The 22320-nt window shown below is 33.5% G+C and overlaps 2 protein-coding genes across 3 annotated transcripts; both read right to left on the bottom strand.

The window, feature by feature from the left end:
• Positions 1-1123: 1123 nt before the first annotated feature.
• Positions 1124-2447, bottom strand: LOC110095697 (BAG family molecular chaperone regulator 1-like). 2 transcript variants are annotated; one of them, XM_020821347.2, is made up of 2 exons: positions 2108-2447; positions 1124-1530 (listed from the first exon to the last, which is right to left on the bottom strand). In XM_020821347.2, exons 1-2 carry the CDS (start codon positions 2355-2357, stop codon positions 1325-1327), a joined length of 456 nt encoding a protein of 151 aa, XP_020677006.1. In that variant the 5' UTR covers positions 2358-2447; the 3' UTR covers positions 1124-1324. The 2 variants fall into 2 exon arrangements, with proteins under 2 accessions (XP_020677006.1, XP_020676999.1); XM_020821340.2 differs by having other exon boundaries at positions 1124-1563.
• Positions 2448-7041: 4594 nt separating this feature from the next.
• LOC110095398 (protein RETICULATA-RELATED 1, chloroplastic) lies at positions 7042-21203 on the bottom strand. Its single transcript, XM_020820933.2, has 8 exons — positions 20620-21203; positions 16962-17126; positions 16757-16849; positions 16566-16681; positions 14548-14646; positions 14162-14467; positions 13891-14055; positions 7042-7818 (listed from the first exon to the last, which is right to left on the bottom strand). Exons 1-8 carry the CDS (start codon positions 21058-21060, stop codon positions 7539-7541), a joined length of 1665 nt encoding a protein of 554 aa, XP_020676592.1. The 5' UTR covers positions 21061-21203; the 3' UTR covers positions 7042-7538.
• Between the last annotated feature and the right edge of the window lie 1117 nt (positions 21204-22320).

The raw sequence follows: 22320 nt of genomic DNA on the forward strand, positions 1-22320 counted from the left end.
ATATATACTTTAAATTCTTGATTTTTTTTAAGATAAATATAATATATAAGTAATATATATTCTATGCATCTCAAAGTAGATTTATTAAATTTTTAAATAATTTTGACACAGAATTTGATAAGTTATCCTTCAAATTATCTTTAGAAAAAAAAAAGGAATAATAAGATTGGAGAGGCATTGGTTAGGCAAAATTTTAAGAAGGATCATACTTTAAAAAACATGTAAGAGAATGAGCATGATATTAAATAAATTTTAAAAGGAGCATATCAGTGTACAAGAATCACGTTTTCAAAGAAAATGCAAAGCAGTTGTGCGTTTTCTATAAAAAACGCAATCGTACATTGCATTTTTTTTGAAAACGTGAACCTGCACTGCATTTTCAATGAAAATGCGATCCTCCATCATGTTTTCCTCGTAAAACAATTAATAAGTGTTTTGAAATAAGTGATGAGACTATTGGGTCAATAAATTTATGATAGAGCCTTTTTCACTAACAAAGTGATTTAGGCATCATTTAAAAACCTAAGATTTTATATTAAATTAAAAAATATTTAAATATGTAAGATTTTATTTTAAATTAAAAAATATTAGATAATAATAAATATGGTAATAATTGAAACCATGTTAATTAATGAAGCATATATATCTATGTAAGATTTTCTCATTCAGAAAAATAAGAAAAATCCTTTTATTATGTAATTAATAATTTCATTAAATATACAAACATGAAAATTTAAATGAATAATTATATTAAATAAGTATAAATTAAGAAGAACATTAATATGGTAATAATGAAAAGCATAAAATTTAAAATAGTATATTACATAAAATTAATTTTCTTTAATGTTTTATGAGGAAAACGCAATGGATGGTCGCATTTTCATTGAAATGCAGTGCAGGTTCACGTTTTCTTTCATTGAAAATGCAGTGCAGGTTCACGTTTTAAAAGAAAATGCAATCTTTTGAGCATTTGATCCTTCCATTTCTCTTTTTAGATTAGCACTATGAGACAATGCTACTCACAAGCCTTCGTTAAGGTGCGAGGGAAAAATCTTCATATGAAAATCTAGGAGTAGTGGTCGTCAATTAGCAGCTATTAATACAGTAATAAGAGATAGTCGAATTTCCATCATGATTCCAATGTTTGATTCATCAGAACTACTCACTTACCCAAAAAAAATCTCTTAATAACATCGCATGATCCTCCTTGAGCATCAACAAGATTTGTTTTTTCCATCCATATAGCTTTCGCCACTTCACTTCTTCATATAATTAACCGTTAGTAAATTACATCATGAACAAAATTATCAAGATTTAATTAAAACTAAGCTGGTATGGCAGCAGGGCAAGAGCCTTTGATCTCCATTGCCTTCATTGCACTTCCAATGCTTCTAAGCTTTCTCTCTTTAATAGCTGGATCCTCCAAAAGTAACACTTTATCCCCTTCTTTCACCCCAACCATATGCAAGTGATCTCCATCTTCCTTCTCCTTCCCCTTAAACAGAAGCCTCTGCTCCCTCGGCTCTAAGCCTGTTTCCATGGACACGATCACCTTAAGCTCACCTGCACTCTCACAAACTTTGGCATTTATACAGGTTCATCATCATCGTTATTAGCTTAAGGGCGTCTCCAACGAAAATCTCATTTTTCACTCCAAAATGTCATGAAACTAAAAAAAGAACTCCACTTTGCCCCCTTTTCAAAGGTAACGGTTGTTCTCTTCTTTTCGCGCATTTCTTCGGCAAGCTCAGTAGAGAAAGAAAAATTGCGAAGATGAACAGTGCAACACCAATATTGGCGTCCCACTGTTCACTTGCAACCAAATAGCGGAAATTTTTACCGTTCCGCTTGAGCTCGCAAGCGACGTCATTCAAACATTTGGAGTTCGGTTGGAGATGCCCTCAGCCCAATTATTCAAACTCAGATCAATTGTTGTTTATAGAGATTGTAGAATTGTTTCTTGGATAGCAAGTTTTTCTATAGTGGTTGCGAGTTTTTTTTTTTTTCTTTTGAAAAAGTTTAACGGTAACTTTCTCAGAGCTGCTATAGCAAAAGCTGAAGCAAAATAAGAAAGCCATAATGAGCTCAAATGAGAAGAAATACATACCAAAGGTTGCAGTGGCACTGATGGAAATATGAAGCCACCGCAAACCAGTGGAGACCCTCACATTGATCATCGCCTTGCTTTCATCGGCTCCGATGGCCTCTCTTTTCTGAACCAGCAAGCCACAGGGCCGTAGCTCCCACTCTATCTCACGACGGCACTTGCCTCCTCCTCCGCCGCCGTCGCCGCCGCCGCTGCATATGCCGACCTTAGAACTTGTCTTGAAGAGCTTCTTCGATCTCAATTTGACCATCTCTAACTAACTCCCCCTCTGTGTTTTGTTTCTCTTTCAAGTGAATGAGATGTGAGGCTATAAGTAGATATGGGGAGCTCATTTTCAGGCGCAAATAAGGGGAAAGGCAACAAAGTTTGGATATATTTAATGTATAAAAGAGTAAAGTAGTTGGCTTTGTCAAAGTTTATGGCAGGCATGGCCTCCTTTGTTTGAATGCTTTTGATAAAGACTTGGGATAATAATATTTGTGTTGGGGTTTGGAGTGTCCTTAGAGAGATTGTGAAAGTGGAATTCCACATGGAGGATTCAAATTAACTCCTATGCAATGAGAAATAATTATTTGCGGTCACCACATGAATCAGAAGTCAAATAGGACGCACCACGTCATTTGATACGAGCAGTACACAATATCGTTAGAGAAGTGTGTTAGTGACGTGTCACATCCTAATTGGCTTCCAGACGGCATCTGGTGACCGGCACGTAATAATTTGCACTTTGAGAACATTGCAAGGCCAAGGAAATGATAGTGATAGTGTTGGTTGGTAGAGGTCTGATATTCTCTTGGTGGGCTTTGTTTATTGACATATGTTGATTAATTTTAGTATATTTCATTAAATGTGTATATAGTAATATTTATTAATAATCATTTTATAAAAAAATATATTATATATTTCTTTTAGAGATAACATTGTGAAATTTGATCATTTATGTTATGTTATTTGCTCTGATATAATTTTTTTTTCTTTCTAAAACTATCAAATGGAATGAAGGTTTTTTATCTTTCAAAAAAGATTTATATATTAGAGTGATGCAATTCCTTAATGAAATAAAAGTAAATGGGCTCTCTGCCTCTCTTGCTAATTCATCTTTCATATATTTCACATGAGAAGTTTTGTTTTTTTTTTACTCAACTAATTATTATGTCGTGGCATTTTTTTTTTAATAATTATACTTCTTTTATTTATGTAATTTTTTTCATGTTGAGACTCATATATTTTTAAGGAACAGTCAATTAAAATTTTGAAAAAATAAGTAGATATGATTAAAAAAAATTAAATCATAATTAAGAAAAATATTTTACTTCAAAAGATGAAAGGGGTTATAGCACACATACTATTACCATCAATTGTGGCTACATCTCTATTTTGAAAACTTAAATGAAACTAAAAAATTGCCTTCTTTTTTTTTTAAAGGAAATGTTTATGTAAGAAAATTTATAAGAAATTGTTATGGCATTCAATTTTAAGTTTTTTTAGACAACTTTTGGTCCTTATTTCTCGCTATTTTCAAATAATTTGTGCTAAAAAGCTGCCTTGGAAAATAGTAAGAAAACTAACCCAAACGAAACTATGCTTTGTTTGGAACCGCTTTCTTATTGCTTTCTACAATAGTTTTCTACCATAAAAATTTTTTGAAAGCAGTGGTTAAAAGCTTTCTTAAATGAAGTCTTAGGCTTCGTTTGGAACAGCTTTTTATGCTTTTTAAAACAACTTTTTAGTATAAAAATTTTGTGAATTAGAAAATTTTAAACTAGAAAGCCATTTTAGAACTGTTTCTTAAAGCACATTTCAAGTAAAAAATTTTAATTTTTGTACTAAAAAGCTGTTTTAAGAAGCAGCAAAAAAGCCGTTCCAATTGATGACTGCTCTTATTTTGAACTCATATCTAAACCCAAATTTATCTTCACTCTCGACTCTCATTGACAGAACGAACCATCACCTTCACATAACACATTTCAGCTGCTATGTTGGAAGCATCATCAGCTGTATTGGACGAATTCTCTCTTCTCCTGATACCTTTCTAGTTTTTTTTTTCTGGTCTCCTTTAATTATTTTCCTTAAGTATAGATCATTTTAAAAGACTTTAAAGCCGTTTTTCTCTTTCACAATTGTAACCATCATAATATTGTAAATCAATTCATAATTTTAAGATTTATGATGGTTATAACTGATGCAAATCTGTAAGTTTGTATCGGTTATAACCGTTGCTAAAAATAACACTTCACTATATCTACCCCACCGGTTCTTAAACCGTTGTTGAATGTCGTTGCATCGCATTGCAATTACAGCTGTGGTGCACCGATTTTAAAACCGTTGCAAAGAAAAAAATGACAGTTATAACCGCCGTTATAGGTCAAAATTTGTGTTGCGATGACCCTATTTTTTGTTATCTTTCAAAAAAGATTTATATATTAGAGTGATGCAATTCCTTAATGAAATAAAAGTAAATGGGCTCTCTGCCTCTCTTGCTAATTCATCTTTCATATATTTCACATGAGAAGTTTTGTTTTTTTTTTACTCAACTAATTATTATGTCGTGGCATTTTTTTTTTAATAATTATACTTCTTTTATTTATGTAATTTTTTTCATGTTGAGACTCATATATTTTTAAGGAACAGTCAATTAAAATTTTGAAAAAATAAGTAGATATGATTAAAAAAAATTAAATCATAGTTAAGAAAAATATTTTACTTCAAAAGATGAAATGGGTTATAGCACACATAATTTTGAAAACTTAAATGAAACTAAAAAATTGCCTTTTTTTTTTAAGGAAATGTTTATGTAAGAAAATTTATGAGAAATTGTTATGGCAGTCAAATTTAAGTTTTTTTTAGACAACTTTTGGTGTTTATTTTTTCGTTATTTTCAAATAATTTGTGCTGAAAAGATGTCTTAGAAAATAGTAAGAAAACTAGCCCAAACGAAACTTTATGCTTTGTTTGGAACAGCTTTCTTATTGCTTTCTACAATAATTTTCTACCATAAAAATTTTTTGAAAGCAGTGAAAAAGCAGTGGTTAAAAGCTTTCCCAAATGAAATCTTAGACTTCGTTTGGAACATTTTTTTATGATTTTTAAAACAATTTTTTAGTATAAAAATTTCATGAATTAGAAAATTTTAAACTAGAAAGTCATTTTAGAATTGCTTTTTAAAGCACCTTTCAAGTACAAAATTTTAATTTTTATACTAAAAAACTGTTTCAAGAAGCAGTAAAAAAATCGTCCCAAACGAAGCCTTAGTTTTCAACCAATGTAAAGTGCGTTTGGATATTGATGCCTACTGTTTTTGCCTTTGTTATTGTGATGTTATTGATGACTGCTCTTATTTTGAACTCATATCTAAGCCCAAATTTATCTGATGTTGGAAGCATCATCAGCTGTATTGGACGAATTCTCTCTTCTCCTTATACCTTTCTAGTTTTTTTTTTTTTTGTCTCATTTTATTTTTTCATTAAGTATATATCATTTTTAAAGCCTTTAAAGCCATTTTTTTGGCTCTTTCACAATTGCAACCGCCACAATACTGTAAATCAGTTCATAATTTTAAGATTTGTGGCGGTTATAACAGATGCAAATCTATAAATTTGCATTGATTATAACCACTGTTAAAAATAGCACTTAAGCATATATCTGCCCCGCCGGTCCTTAAACCGTTGCGGAATGTCGTTGCAACGCATTACAATTACAATGACAGTGCAGCGAAAGTGGCAGTTATAACAACCTGTATAGGTCAAAATCTGTGTTGCGATAGCCTTTTTTTTTTTTTTGATAGCGCAAATCTATACATATAATCAGATGCAACTTGCTCTTTTGTTAATTAAAAAATTATTAGTTTTACAATAATTACTCAACTAATTATACAAACAGCTATATATGTCCGACATAAACCTCTAATCAAGAGATTGGAAATGATTTTCAAGTCCCACATTCAATCCTATATTTTTCAATTTCAAAGTCACCTAATGTAGAGAGAGAGAGAGAGAGAGAGAGAGAGATTTCAGTGGTTAGTGATATGAGATTCTGCTTACTAAGTGTAAAAGTTAAGGAAGAATCTATCATTTCTCTTCCCCCTCACATTTAAGTGATGTTTTTTTATCTTAAAATAAAAATGTATTAAATAAACCTTAACTAAGACTTTATTTAGTACTGCTTTTTAAACTGAAAAATTAGTTTAAAAAACAATAAAAAAGACGTCCCAATCGAAGTCAAAATCAGATTAATAACCTGCAAGAAATATAATTTATGATCAACAGGGAAACTTAAAAAATTCTTTGATGCTATCAAATTATCCTAACTGAACAAACTGATTACATCACATATTTTAGTCACCACAACAATTTTTGCTTTAGAGCAGAGCCCTACATGAGGTCCTGGTTGGGTACCCACGCTTAGTGCTGGCAGGCTTTGCCCACCCACGCCCATCTATGATGACTTTCGGGATATCATACCCACCCACTTTCCACGCTTCTTGAATGCAATCTACCACGGATTAATGGCTTTGAGGTTTATTGCCATTTTCTCTGACTGCAAACTTTCAAGCCACATTTCAAAATTTATCATGGGTGCGGCGTGGTTTAGTACTGCACACTGCGCAGTAAAGACTACTGTAATATACTGCATACATATGATGATTAGTAATGTAAATCGGTTTGTCCGCTGATGTTGAGTACCCACCCATGAGGTCATGGGCATACCCATACCCACCCATGCCCATTGGGAATGGGTGGATACGTGGGTGGGTGTGGGTATAGGTAACCAATGCAAGGCTCTACTTTCAAGGGAAGAAAAGTAAAATAATAACAAGATATAATCCATTGGCAACATGATCGGCAACATGATCGGCAATAAAACACTCATGAAATGATTTCATAGTTTCATTTCATAAATATCAATTAAGAAAAGACTTCACCATATGGTTTTAATTAATAACTAATGATCAAATAAGAAGGTGGTAATGTTTATTAATACTTGAAATTATATCATCTAATCATTCATTTCTCAGGCCCAAAAAGATATAATCCACAGCATTGGAAGACTGTGAATTCGTAGTTGGAAAATATTGACAGAACTGAAGCTATTCAATTAAAAAAAAAATAAATAATATGCCAAAATTGGCTATCTTGTTCAATGCAGCTCTGTAAAAGAGAAATGGCCGCCATGCTTCTCTGCTGGTTTCCTCGCATTTATTCCCTCAAGCTCAGACTTCTCCAACCAGAATCTCAAACAGCACTGGCGCAAAGTTTTCAAGCACACTTAAGGCTTCGTTTGTGACCGCTTTTTATTGCTTCTTAAAATAACTTTTTAGTTTAAAAATTAAAATTTTTATACTAAAAAGTTGATTTAAAAAGCAATACGAAAACTATATCCCAAACGAAACCTAAAAAAAGGTCCCAATCATAAAAATTTCTGAAATCAATTTCTACGCCGAGCTTGTGCTCATCTTTTTCTTTAAAACTCTCTTTCGCCGAGGCTTTGAACGTTTGTCCGCTGAATCTCCAGACTTCTGACCGAGACCAATTAATCCAAGACCAGATATTATGGCGTTCTTGGAAATGAACCAGTTTGAAGATGGCTGGTTAATAGCAGCATCTGGTGGCCTGCTGTAGGCTTTGAGGAGAGTATCTGAATGAACGAGTGGATCTGCTTCAATTCCTAGCCAAGCAAGTCTGGAACTCTCCCCAACATGAACATTCAAAACCCTGAAAGATGCATATCAGTAACATGGCTATTTCTACTAATAAAAAAAAAATCTGTTCCTTCAGGGTTCAAAAAAATCTAGAACAGACTTAAATTATTAATAAAAGCTGACAATAAATGAAAACTGATTTAAGTTCTAGTATAATAATCCAGCTTTTAATGTTTGCTGCATGTAAAATCCAGAAGTTTGAAACAAATATATCATTAATGATCATATCATCATCGTTAGGTTTATCCCAATTATAAATATCCTTCTCTACAGTTCTATTGAGGGAGATTAGATCACAACTTAAAAGATTTCGTAAAACTTGTTCACAACTTTTAGCAATATTTCGTTTAATCTAATAATATTTGTAAGAAACAGCGTTCAGTACTAGTCAAGCCAGCTTGTAAACATCTAAGAAATAAAAAATATCAATTAATTTTTCATAAGAGGGTCTAGTCCTTTCTTAATGATGTCAGCAATTTGATCGGTGAAAGGAATATATAAACACATAGGATCCTCATTTCGAATTTTCTTTTTAATGAAGTGTCGATCTATCTTCATATATTTAGTCCAATCGTGATGGATAAGATTGTGCTATACTAATAATCGATATAGTATATCAATTAATAACATGGCAGTCTAAATAGTTACTTGATGTTCTTCCTAGATCAATTAACTTATCTGAGTTTTAGTACTGCTCTACTCTTTGTCACTACATTTTATTGTTTTGCTTCTCCAGGCAACAAATTTGCCCACACATTTATGTCCACTATTCATAAGTGGATATTTTGTCTAGTATAGATCTAGCCAAATCAACATCAGTATACGCTTCCATAAATTTGGATTCTCTTTTTTAAAAGAAAAACCCCCTTTTAGGTATTTGAAAATCCTAATAATAGCATTCAAGAGTTCTTATAAAAAACATAAATAAACTTACTTACCAAATTGACAAAAAAGGTTATGTCAGATATGAAATGAGACAAATAGATGAATTTTCCCACCAACCTTCAATATCTTCCTTTATTGACTAGATAGATGGTGCTAAATCACTTAATTTAATGTTAGGATCAGTTGGAGTGTCAATTTGCCTTTAATTAAGCCAATTTCTTTTAAGAGATTTAGAGCATAACTTTTTTGAGAGATGATGAGGCAGATTTTGTTATGAGAGATTTTCATTCTACGAAAATATTTGAGATACTCAAGATCTTAAATTTTGAAGTCTTATATCAATTATTTTCTTAAAGGTAACTTATCTACAAATCATAATCTAATGTAGCAATGATGTCATCAACATGTATAATTAATATAGTAGACTTGGCATTATCGTGTTTGTAAAACAGTGTGATCAAAGTGAGTATGTTTCAATACTCATTCACTCACATCATTTGTGAACCTCTTGAACCAAACTCAAGGTGATTGTTTGGGCCCATAAATAGATTTCTTTTATTTACAAACTAATTTTGTCTTCCATAAGTTAATCATTATTGGAGGCGGATTCATGTAGATTTCCTCATTTAAGTGACCATTCAAGAATACATTCTTAACATTCACTTGGTGAAGTGGCAAGTTGATGGACCGACCGAAGAGAGAGGTACTTAGAAAGATTATTAATCAAAGGGGAATTATTTATGAATGTTTAATTTACAATTGGGACGGAATTATTTAAGCAAGATATCTAATTTGAATTCAAAATCTAAGAGGAAATTAGGGGGGATTGTTTAGGAAACTTATAATTACAATTAGAAGAGAATTAATTAGGTAAATAAATATAATTTGAATTCAAATTTGAGAAAGAATTATTTAGAGAAAGGAGATTGATTTGGAAGGGAATTATGGAAGCCTATTTAAGGCTAACAATAGGATTATTTTAGGAGGATGTTTTAGAGTTTGCTGAATTTAATTTATTCTTAGATTATTTGGGATCTAGCCGGCAGGCTAGGGATTTGGGAGAGTCGGATCTTCAATTAGATCTTCCTCTCTAATTGAAGATCCAATTGTATCTTTCATTTTTCTTTTTAGTTCTTTCAATAAAAAATATGTTTGGGTGTTCTTCTTCTCTAATTTTCGTGTTTCATCTGCTGATCTTTGTGAAAAATACATCCACTCCCTATCAAATTGGTATCATAGCCATATTTTTGTGAAAAGTGCATTCACTTTCTCTCAAATCAGTATTAGAGCACTTTTTTGGGACCTATGACAGCAAAAAAAGTTGATTCCTTGGAAGAGCATCTTAAAGGAAAAATTGACCAACTCAAATTGGCGTTTGAGGATAGAATGACATCAATTGAGGAAAAGTTTTCCAACCTAGGAGAAATGATAAAGAAGCTATTAGAGTTTCACACCCAATAAATAACATCGGAGGCGAGAGAATTGTTGATTGGACAAGGAAGTTGGTGAAACCCTAATATAGAGACGATGAGGGAAGGAGGTAGAGCTTTTGGGGGAAGAAGAGGGATGCCATCTTTGGAGCCACTTCTAAGAAAGAGAAAGGGTGAAAGAGTGAGATTTTTTGTGGAGCTGAAAAGTTAGGAAGGAGAAGAAGATGGGGAGAAGATAGAAACACCAGACATGCTTCAGCCACTCCTACAACAGTATCGAGAGGTGTTCCAGCAAGTTCATGGGTTGCCTCCTCTCACATGCGATTATTTTGAAGGAGTATCACCTATCAACGTTCGTTTGTACCATCATCCCCAAATCCATAAGGATGAGATCAAGAAATTGATTAAGAAGATGTTGGAGGAAGGGATTATTTGACCCAATATCAATCCATTTTTCAATTTAGTGCTACTAATAAAGTGCTTCAGCGACAGTTTTCTTCGTTCCACCTTGAGGACAATGTGGCACTTCGGGATGGGAGTATTGATGGACCGACTGATTTGATTGGGAGAGAATCCGAAAGTTTCCTAATCGAGAGAGAGGTATTAGGAATGTTATTAATGAAAGGAGAATTATTTAGGAATATTTAAATTACAGTTGGGAGGGAATTATTTAAGCAAGAGAACTAATTTGAATTCAAAATATAAGAGGGAATTATTTAAGAAAAATGAGGAATTAAGTGGGGGTTGTTTAGGAAAATTTTAATTACAGTTAGGAGAGAATTAATTAGGAAAATAAATATAATTGGAATTCAAATCTAAGATGGAATTATTTAGGGAAAGGGGGCTGATTTGGGAGGAAATTATGGGAGCCAATTTAAGGATAACAATATGGTGATTTCGAGAGGATGTTTTGGAGTTTACTGAATTTTGGCATTCTTCTTCCCAATTTTTTTATGTTTCATCTGCTGATTTTTATGAAAAGGGCATCCACTTCCTATCAAATTGGTATCATAGCGATATTTTTGTGAAAAGGGCATCCACTTCCTATCACAAGTTAATGTTAATTTGCAATTGAAAGAAGTCGTCGATAAGTTTCACCATAGGAGCAAAGATTTCAAAATAGTCAATCCTATACATTTGGGAGAATCCTTTCGCAACTAGTCGTGCTTTCTATCTTTTTTGTGAAAATCATATTTCTTGAACTGAAGTCCTAAGTTTGATCTTGTAATTAACACAATTAAGTGAAATTTTCAAGATTCCAATAAGTGAATGTTGACTTTCTCTCAATTGCTTTTGTGGAGTTGTGATCTAATGTATTCTTTCGTGGAATTGAAAAATCAAGACATCAACAGGACATCGTTGATTTCCCATGATGGAAAGGAAGGGTAAACCATTTCATAGATGAATAATACCAATTAGGCATCCAATTTTCCTCTTCCCTAAATCCTATGATGCACCGACACTTCTGCTCAAAAGAGGCGTACAGTGTCCAATACATCCGACACGACACACGTTCGACGCTCATCCGACACGTGTCGGACATGCCAAAAACATGTCTGATAAAAAATATTAAATACAAATTGGACATGTGTGTCTTAAATATTTTATGATTTTGTTAAATATTATTTCTTGTATTTAAAAATTTTACTTATTTAAATTATAAAAACTAAATTTCTTATTTCCTATCCACAACACTAAATCAATCGCCCGCACTCAATATCTCATTCATTGAATATTCTCATTTTCATTTCTCTTTGGAGGGTTATGACTTTGATTTCACAAAAATATCTGATGTCATCTAAACATCGATGTCTGATATCATTACAACATCTACATTTCAAAATGATTTCCATATCAAAGTCTAACATTGTCTTGACATTAATGTTTGACGCTAGCAATTTTTACACCCACAACTCGACATCTCATCTTTGTCGGACGTCTTCCCAACATCAACGACCAACATACTATCAATATACATGATAAACACTCTCTTAACATAGACGCCCGATATTTACTGCATAACATTGATGTCCGACTCTCGACAACATTATTGTCTCCTCTCTCGATGATAAATAATCGACATCCTAATATTATCATTTTAAGCACAACCTCTAGTTAAATGACTTAATATTTCTAAATTATTTTTAATATTATACTTATTACATTTTAATACACTATTTTTAAAATATAAAAATTATAATAACATGTCCAACCTGTGTCCGACTGTCCGTGTCCTATATTTTCAATAATTGACATGTCTTGTGTCCGTGTCATGTCGTCTCCGTGTCGCCGTGTCCGTGTCTGTGCATCATAACCTAAATCACAATTTCAACGAGTCAAGATGGTTGGAAGATGATCTTCCCAATTCATTGGTAGGAAGTGATTAGAAGCAGTGAATGCTCCATGCCTCCATGGAGAATCCCCAAATAATGGTATAATTTGGTAAGCTGGAGGGAGAATCAAACTTCTCTCCTTTGTCATACGGCCCATACCTAGATATGGTCCTCTTGCAGTTGTCAGACATCACTTAGACAGAGCCTATTCTTTATACCATTTAAGAAAGAAGTAGAAGAGAAATAGGAGGTAAGAAATGTTGAATACTCCATTGTTTTATTTGGATATAACATGGCTTTATTTATAGGAATTATAATGGGTAAAATCAAGAAAAAATAAACTATAAACGACAAGAGACGATATGGCAACAATGGCACTTAAAAACTTCTAAAATTAGAAGAAAAAATCTCTAAGAACGAATACAAAAGGTATCTACTAAATTTGCTCAACACATCGGCCATAGGACAATATTCAGGGGTGGAAAAAAAGCCATGTCAGCAATTTGAGGAGCCCCACTGCCATAACAACACACTTTCAAACCTAGACAATTCACCATGTGCAGGAATCTCAATATTTACACCCCTAGGATGCTTACCAGCATACTTGCCTCCAATTGTAGTGAGTCCATAGCTCTTTGGAATGAACGGAAATACTTGTTTCCTACTTCAGGAAAGTAATGGTTGTGAATTATTCAACACTATTCCTTCTTAATTCATTTGCATTAATTCTATGAGTTTCAATGTAGATCTTATGTCCTCCATGATATGTCTACTCTAAACCACCTAAGTTTATGATTCATAATTAAAATTTCAATCTCATTGTTAAACTATTAAATAAAAAATATATTTTAATTTGACAACTCCCCCAAAATCTGCCAACCATAGAGAACCACTGGACCCTGTTATGCACCAAAAATGCTCAAGAAATCTCTTCAAGTGTCTGACCCTTACACCATAAAAGCAACCCACGTTCCCACTTTACTACATATAAACGTCAGCTGATTGCCAAGAAGATAAATTTCAACTAGGATCCCCGAGTAGCATATCCTAACATCCAACATAAAACCCCATTTATCACAAAAGTTTAATTTTTTTCTTTTATATTAAAAGAATTTTTGAAGCATTCATAGTAAATAGGTCAAAACTACTGTTCAATTATCGCCAGTTCACCATATCAGTGATTTCTATTATCAAACAATATCAAAAAGTAATTCAATTGTGGTTTAAAATAGGGAGTAGGTTCTTAAATTTACGTTGAATTTACATATGGCAAGTTTTTTCAAAATTACAGGAAAAGATTACAAATACAAGAACAGCCAGAAAGATTAAATTAGAGCATGCCTGAACAGGGTTTGCCAGGTAAAAGACGAAGAAAACTGAATATTGACCAATAACATGTTTAAGCAAAGGACTCCTGAAAGATATACAATTTCATACCTCAATACGGTGCTGAATATCATCGCAACACCCAGGACATCAAAGCGATCAAACATAGCTCTGTCAATCCCACATATTAACTGATAGCGTAAGTTTGAATAGAGCCCTAAGAAAGCCCCATAGCCAAGAGCATTGTTGCTCACAGATGGAATGGTAACTGATAGCCTATCCATTCGATATCACAAATAGTGAAGTTAGATAGTTCTAGACGGTAAACTGAATTTTCTGGATGAATAGAAGAGCCATACAAAGAATTATGTTGAGTACAAACCTTCCTTCCTTCCTTGAGGAAATTGCTTTCGACAAGGAACCTTGAATTGATCCAGCTGTTAACCCAACCAAACAAAGTTCTGCAGCCTTATAAAAGAAAGAGTGAATTCTCTTGTGTAAATCAAACTCTCTCATAGGATAACTCTTCTCAAAAATATTATTAGGGAGCTTCTGTATTGTATTTTGCAAGTCAAACCGAAAGGTGCTCCCATATGAACGGCAAGGTGCAAGTGACCAGACAATGAAAGCATTGCAGGTAGCTACTGTCACAACATTAATAAGTGCCAAATCCCACTCTTCTTTAATCCTAGATACAGTAAATCGGATTCTTATCAATAAATTGCATCAGCAAGTACTTTACTACGAATTTCAATTGGGATAATCTACCTTCCTTTGCGGTTCTTCAACTCCCACCAAACAGTACTGCCTATAGTGGCGGCTTGCTCCAATAGTAGCTTGTAAAGGAAAGATGGGTCAGCGATCATCCTGCAAGAATATAAGCAAATGAAAATTGCCCAGCAAAGGCAAAAACCAACAGCAAGAAGTAAAGCAAAAAAACTTTATCCACCACTGTGGAATTTGGTGTTTGTTGCATTAAAATAAATTTATATGCGGCAAACTTCAAGTTAAGTGAGAAACAGAGCTTAAATAACTCAGACAGCTACAGAATAGTTTAAAAATAATATTGAGTAGGGGCAGCAACAATATCTAAGCCTTGAGGGAGTGAAAATTCAAGGGATTAACAATATGTATGATACAACTAATATTTAAAAAGCAAAGAACATTTTCATTATCTAAACTGTAAAACGTAGAAGAAATACAGAATCATATGATATAATTATGATTCAAAATGAAAATCTCTTAGACTAAAACAAAAATAGCAAAGCGTTGCTCAAATGGGGCAACAAGATGACACCGACGGTACTAAAATAAATCATATATTAGACGTCATCTCAAAAAATATATCCATGTGAGTATTTTTTTTGCTTTTTTATTAAGGAGCCTACACAACACGATAATATTAAACCTTAATGAAAGGTTATTTGGAAGACAAATATTTGAGGTTCCATAGTTTTAATATGTACAATGAATAGAGTGCATGTCTGCTCTAGAATCTCTTAAATCTAGGATTTGCATACTGACATGTGTTTGAAGTTAGGAGAGAACTAAGATGCACCGATACTTCTCCTTAAAGAGGTGTGCCGAAGACGTGTCCGATTAAAAAATTATTAAAAACAAATTGAACACTTGTATTTGACACTAATTTGTTGAGCCATTGACTTCACATAGTTGAGTAGCATCACGAACTTTAGAATACATTGGATTTATCTTATCCCATATTTTATTTGCTAGTAGAGAAACACACATCACTTATCTTCAGTGTTATAGAGATCCATAATCATAACATCACCATAGAGTCATGTACCCCAAACATTAACATGGGATCTCCTGTTTTTTAGGTATGGTGCCAAGTAAATGACCTAGTTTTCATCTTCCCTTCAAGAAAATGCCAACCAATTGCGATCACTTTCGGTAATTCTTTTCATTCAATCGAAATCTTGAATGGAAGTTCTGCATTTCTCCTTTTGAAGTGCAGCCCCTAGACCTAAGGGAACTCAAGACCAAGGGAATATGAACATTATTGTTATTGTTGCCCATGAAGAGGAAAGTGTGGCAACAATTTTTTGTGAAAGTAGGAAAAAAATAAACAAAAACAGAAAAGTTTTATATCTCATAAAATAGAAAGAAAATAAAAGAGAAGGCACTTAAGAAAAATTTCCCATAGCTATATTATATAGATCTATAAACACTAAATAGGGATAATTTTGTTCAATAAAATTAAGCATTTTCCCTCTCCAATTCTCTGAATTTAACAATATATATATATATATATATATATATAATGTCAAGAAACATAACAAAAAGCTACATTTCATTTTGAATGTATATCCCTTTTCTTCCTAAATATCCATATTAAATTCTCTAAATTTATTACAATATATGAAATCAAATGCAGATAAATGTGACAGTTGAGATATCAAAAAGAATCAAAACTTGAAAAATCAATTTTGCACATTTAGTAAAAAAAAATAAAAATTGCACATTTAGAATATTAAATGCATTCAACACGAAACAACGAAATCCAATTATGTACTTACATAGGTTTGTATCATTGTCATCATAACTGTTACTCAATAAATTGGGCCTACTCTACAAAGGCATGTATCCATAAATTAAAATTCATGATCTTCTTCCAATAATTTGAAGTCGGCTATACACAAGCATGTATTCAGAAACTAAAATTAACTAGAGATGCATAGGGTTAATATTCAGAAGCAAGTACTCTCATGCAAAGCAACTTCAATGCAAATAATAGGCGGACAAGCTTTCCCTTTCACTATTACCTTCCAATGAAGGCTCTTGACAGGGATGGAGAAAGAGCTCGAGAAATAAGCCTAGATGTTGTTGGTCTGGCATTGATTGATAAAAAACGAACCAATTGTGCTGAGCTCACCAAACCCTAAAATTCAATTCCAAATTTACACCTTAAGCATAATCATGAATGAAAACCATAAATGTACAAGATGTGCAATACCATTTCACAAGCTTGCCGTAGTCCACCAGGCAAATCTGCCATGGTTTTATACCACTCATTAAAGACAGCATCAACAAATTCCCTATCAAAAAACTGTCAAAAATATTTAGTGGATTTAGAAATGATGATATTCCTTGACGAATTATCTTCATTTTTGAAAACAATGAATTATATAAATGAATAAGGAAAGGAATAATATGGATACCTCCTTTATAACAATCCTCTTTCTGAACCATCCCCCTTCATCTCCTTCATCTCCATCATCAAAGTCATCAAAGTAGTCATCATCATCACCATCATCATCACCTCCATCACCCCCTCCATGAAAATTTTTCTTTCCAATATCTCCACCTCCCCCACCTGTCGCTAACTACAAAATACAAAAATATTGCATAAAAGATTAAAATAATGCCAAAGGACAAAAAAAGAAATATTTAGAAGATAAAAACAATTGTCTAAAAACATCCTAATAACAAATGAAAAAGAACTAAACAAAACCTAGAAAAATAAACATAATAAAAAAATGATGGACAAGTGGTGAAGCCAAGAGATATTGCAAAAGATAGAAAATATTAAATAATAGGAAAGTAAATTTTAAATAAATTTTCACAAAGGGGTAGTTAAGATAGAGTAAAAAGAATTAAGTGATGAAAGTACTATGATGGCAATAGTTAGAAAAAACTAGAATGCACATATTTCTGGCTTGAATAATGTTAAAGCCACACTAAAGCAAATAGGGTATATTGTTGTATGCTTAACCAGTCACACTAGCTTTATTCCATATATTTAGGGGATTGGATTCAAGAATCTTTATTTTGCATTCCCATTCCCATTTACAAAAACTTCTTTGAACTCGATCATGTTATGTTTAATCAATCTACTTTCCATCCTATTCCATCTAAGTTAACTCTATCTCCTTAACTCTATGTCCTTAAATTTCATCTCCCTACATTGCTGGTGCATCTATTGGTGCCCATTTGTACAAGCCCAAAACAACTTGGCCTATTATCTATATTCTTATCTTTAATAGATGCTACTTGTGCAATTCTTATAAAAATAATAATTTTGAACACTATCCCATCCAAAATTTCAAGCAAGAAATGTAAGATGGTGAAGTTGTATGAAAAGTAGTCAAAGCATACCCTGACAATGGACTAGCAGCATAGGCACCAAGTGCATTTCAACTTATTTTAGACATTAGCAAATAATGAAATTTTAAGTAAGGTAAACAATAAATTTGTCAGTGAGATACTGAGATGAAATGAGTGGATTATGTGGTTTCATTTTGTTTCAACAAGAAGATAAACATATAAATAGAATGGTATATATATTCTAAAACAAGTTATATTTCAAGTTTAACATATCAAACATAGACTAGTTACTAAAGAGCAGCTATTTACATGATCATAATTTCAGCATATTGATAGAAAATACTTGTATTCACAAGTATTCCTAACCCAAATCAGTAAATCACAGCAATATGGTTGCTGTCCACCACAGGAAACAGCCACAAAACAGAGAGAAACAAGGGATTTTCACTAGAAATCTGAGAGAAAACGAAGCAAAACTCTTGTATTCCAATAGTAGATGCAAACAACAAAGAAAGATACACTTTTCCTTCAATTCGAGAGGAAGGAATTACTCTCCACAATCTCCGGCAACGCCAAGAGCTCAAGAACAAAACCTAGATCTCAAATAAGATTCAAATTCAAGATAATCCCTCATTGCCTAATTACTCCCTAATTAAAGCAAAAGGAAAGATACAAATTACCTAAACACCCTCCTCATTCAAAAATGCCCTCCAAAGAAACGCTCAAAGCTTGCCTGGGCCAGCTCCTTCTTCAGCCAATTTTGCGATTGGTTCCGCACGGCTCTGGGCCGCCGGGTGTAGAACCGGACCGGTCCAGCTGGGACCGGTCCAAACGTAACACATATCTTACATATGTAATCTATTAGTCAGGGTTCATTTGACAATGTTTTGTAGTTAATATGTGGTTTATAAAATAAAGTGATTGCTACTCTTAAGAAGACGACAAAGTTTCACAGGAAATGTGTTGCTTGTACATATAATATAGGGCTTTCTTTTGCATATGCACCTTGACAACATTAAATGATAAGCATTACTAAATAAAGAGGCACTTAAATATGTTAAAAAAAAAACTTCCTCCACGTGCTCTTGCATTTCTATGGTTTTGATTTTTCTGATAATAAATGCACACCTCAACATGCATGCATTTCCACGCAAACGGCATCAACATCATCATAAGCAGGAAAAATCACCTTATTCTAAGTTTACAACTATTTTAAGAAAGTTCCTATGCATTTTAACATAAATGACCATAACATACTAGCCTACTACTATGTTATTCTCACCAATAATTGATTATGGAATCATACTTAAGAGCAAGGGCAGATTTAATGGAGACATGAGAGGGCGTGCAACCCCTCCAAATTTTAACATATCTTTATATATCCTTTTTTTTCTTGCGTAAATATAATTTTTACAAATAAATATTCAATTTGTGCCTTCCAAGATTTTGGGATTTAGAGTTATAGAATATCTATTCAAAAATATAAATGGTATTTTAAGATAGCCAATTTGTATCCCATTAAGAAATTTTCTCCGGAGCATTAGGTACTCATTTCTACCAAACTCATCTCCATTCAAATCTTACTTAATGCTCAAAACTCTATTTCACTGTATTAATAGTTTCAATACATGGAAATAGAAAATGAAGGATGCTGTATTAGCACCCTTTTATCATTCAATCCCTATTTGGGTATTATTGATACATTCACAAGAACCAGATTGATGTTCGCAACCACCACCAAAACACTAAGCATCATCAGCCGTCTTACCCCCACTTGATACAATGCAAAAAAACTGACTTCATGAACTAATGTACTTTTATAATCTTTCCTTTATACATAATGGGCACCAGGTAGGAAAAGCCCATGCGATTTCATCACATCATCTTAATCTCCCTTAGTCATAATGTCACCTCTTTTAAGACAAATCCCCTAATGTACATGTCTATCCATACTTATCAACATTCAAATGATAAAAGGACTTTCTTTATTCATGAGTCAACACAAATCCATCTCGAATTTTGATTTCCATCCCACTAATCTATTTAAGGAATCTTAATTGCCCAGAACTCTAGTTATAAGAAAATATCATTCAATCAAACTTCTGCTTCTCTAAATTAACACAACTTGAAAGGAAAAGCAACAAATCTGTGCCTGGTCATTACAATTCCCCAATGGCTACATCATTGGTAAGATTGACAGCAACCACAGGAGACTATCCTCTCTTGTCCACTTGGTATAATAATTCAAATTTTCAAGTGCAATTTCGAGGAAATACCATGATGCTTCCACCAGCCACAAAAACTAATCAACTTTGGCGTTCTCTCAGTTGCATAACAGGCTTAACAGTTAGTTTGTTACTCAGGAACCGAGCTAGATTTCTCGGATAGATCATGTAAATATCAATAAAAGGTTATGCACGAAAGAAAATAGCAACTCACTCGAACTACATCGGATTTTTTTCAATATAACTATCAAATAAAATATAATACTAATAAATAGACAGCTGACTTCTTCAACAGTTCCTGCCAGAAGTCCTTCCTACGACTACATAGAGCAGTATAAAAGCTTCCAGCCGAATCCACTCAAGCACAACCATGACTAGGGCAGCAACGAGGTCGTTTACTTGAAACACCCGTGGAAATAAGAATTAGGTTATCTGTCCCTCCAGAAAACAAGCCAGAAAGGGTAACCACGATTCCAATCTTCAACTCATTAGCATCAAACAGAATCTAACGCTGCCATAAAAGAAAGAGGGAAAGAGTTGGACTCACTTCGGGACTCGACTTAGTTGTCTTTTGAGAGAGATCCAACTTAGACTTCTCGAGAGTAACCGCACCATACGCCCCATACTCTTTCTTCATCGTCGGCGAGAGCATCACGCCATTGGCAGAAGAGGAGGGTCCGGAATCCGGTGAAGCGGCGAAGCAGCGCTCGAGAGCATCGAGGAAGTTGGAGTCAGAGAAGGCGGGAGGGATGTCGACTGTAGAGGAGGAGGCCACAACATTGAAGCAGGGCTTCCTCTTGACGAACGGCAGCGACAGGGTGCTACCAGCGGCAGAGGCCACGATATGGCGAAGGGGCTTCCTCCGAGAGAGAGCGGACGTCGTAATCCGGACGGAAAGGCGACGGCGGCCGAAAACAGCAGTGCGGTGGCCCGCGATGAGAGGTCGGGGAGAAGTTGGGCACTGAAAGACAGCAGAACTCGAAGCCATGACTTCTTTCCCGGTTTCCCCCTGCGTCGCTCGCTTTCTGGTTTGGGTGTTTTGCTTTCTTTCTATCCCATGCGATCGTCAGGACTCGCGGCCCTATCGCTATTCAAGAGGAAGAGGAGATGCGAAGCTTAGGTCGCAGCCACAGGTTTTAGGTCTTTAACACGTGACACGATAGCAAGGAATCGCTTTCTTTAAATGGCCTTTCATCATATATTTATAGAATTTTAAATGCTCCAAAATTAATTAATTATATATATAAGTAATATGTCTTAATTAAAATATTCAATTTGATTAATTAGTTTATTGGGTTCCTAAGAAGTTAATGATTTGGTGTATATTGAAAACTTTTCATGACTAAAATTGTCTGCTTGTATAATTATAGATGTCGACTTTAAATATTGTACCTGTCGAAAAATCTGCATGCTTGAGATGAGTTACTAGAATGTAGTTGTCTACTTGACTTAAGCGCTGCTGAAAACGGATGAGTTTCTTCCAAATTAAGACCAAGTTGTTTGAGTTGTTTTTAGCTTAAACTAAATTGACTTGGCTTATTAAACCTCCTTGATTGGGCTTGAACCAAATTTGTTGGATATTTGATTATATATTTAGTTTCATTATTCTCTTGTTTTTTTGGAGAGAAGTTTATTTAAAAAATAAGAGATTGAATTAAAAAAAAAAAAGACCAACAAATTCAATCATTCTATTTAAGCACTCACAAAAAAATATATAATTGATAATCTATAAATACTTCTCTATCTCTTATATTTTTTTACATCTATATTCCTATTGATTTCTTATAATGTTTGTGTCATTGTCTCTCCCAAGCTATGGATGCTCCAAAGTTTTCTCCCTTGGATGATAATTTAGGAAAATATGGAAGAATTGACCAAAAAAGGTATTGGAGAAACTTTTGCTCTTCACTTGAAAAAAATGAGCGAGGAGGCCGATGAAAGTGGAGAAAAAAGCGTAGTTGAAGATCCTAATGCAAGTGAGATTATTAAAGAATCTCTCCATATCAAAGAGTTTTATGTTAAGTTTTTCTTCGTCAATTTCAAATTGGATGGAGGCCACAAAGAAAGCCTTTGATGGTGTTTTTGCTTTAAGTAATTAAATGGTAGATTCTCCTAATCATCCCACAAGTTAGGTTACAAAAATAGTCCTTAAAAAAGAAGCTAAGTTCAAAAAACATTATTGACTTCAAACCTTGCTGGGAGCTTCAAAGATTTGATGACTTTTATTGTCAATATAAAAACTACAAAT

Source organism: Dendrobium catenatum, unplaced genomic scaffold (assembly GCF_001605985.2).
Source record: "Dendrobium catenatum unplaced genomic scaffold, ASM160598v2 original_scaffold_76759, whole genome shotgun sequence".
In the NCBI taxonomy this organism is placed as follows: domain Eukaryota; kingdom Viridiplantae; phylum Streptophyta; class Magnoliopsida; order Asparagales; family Orchidaceae; genus Dendrobium; species Dendrobium catenatum.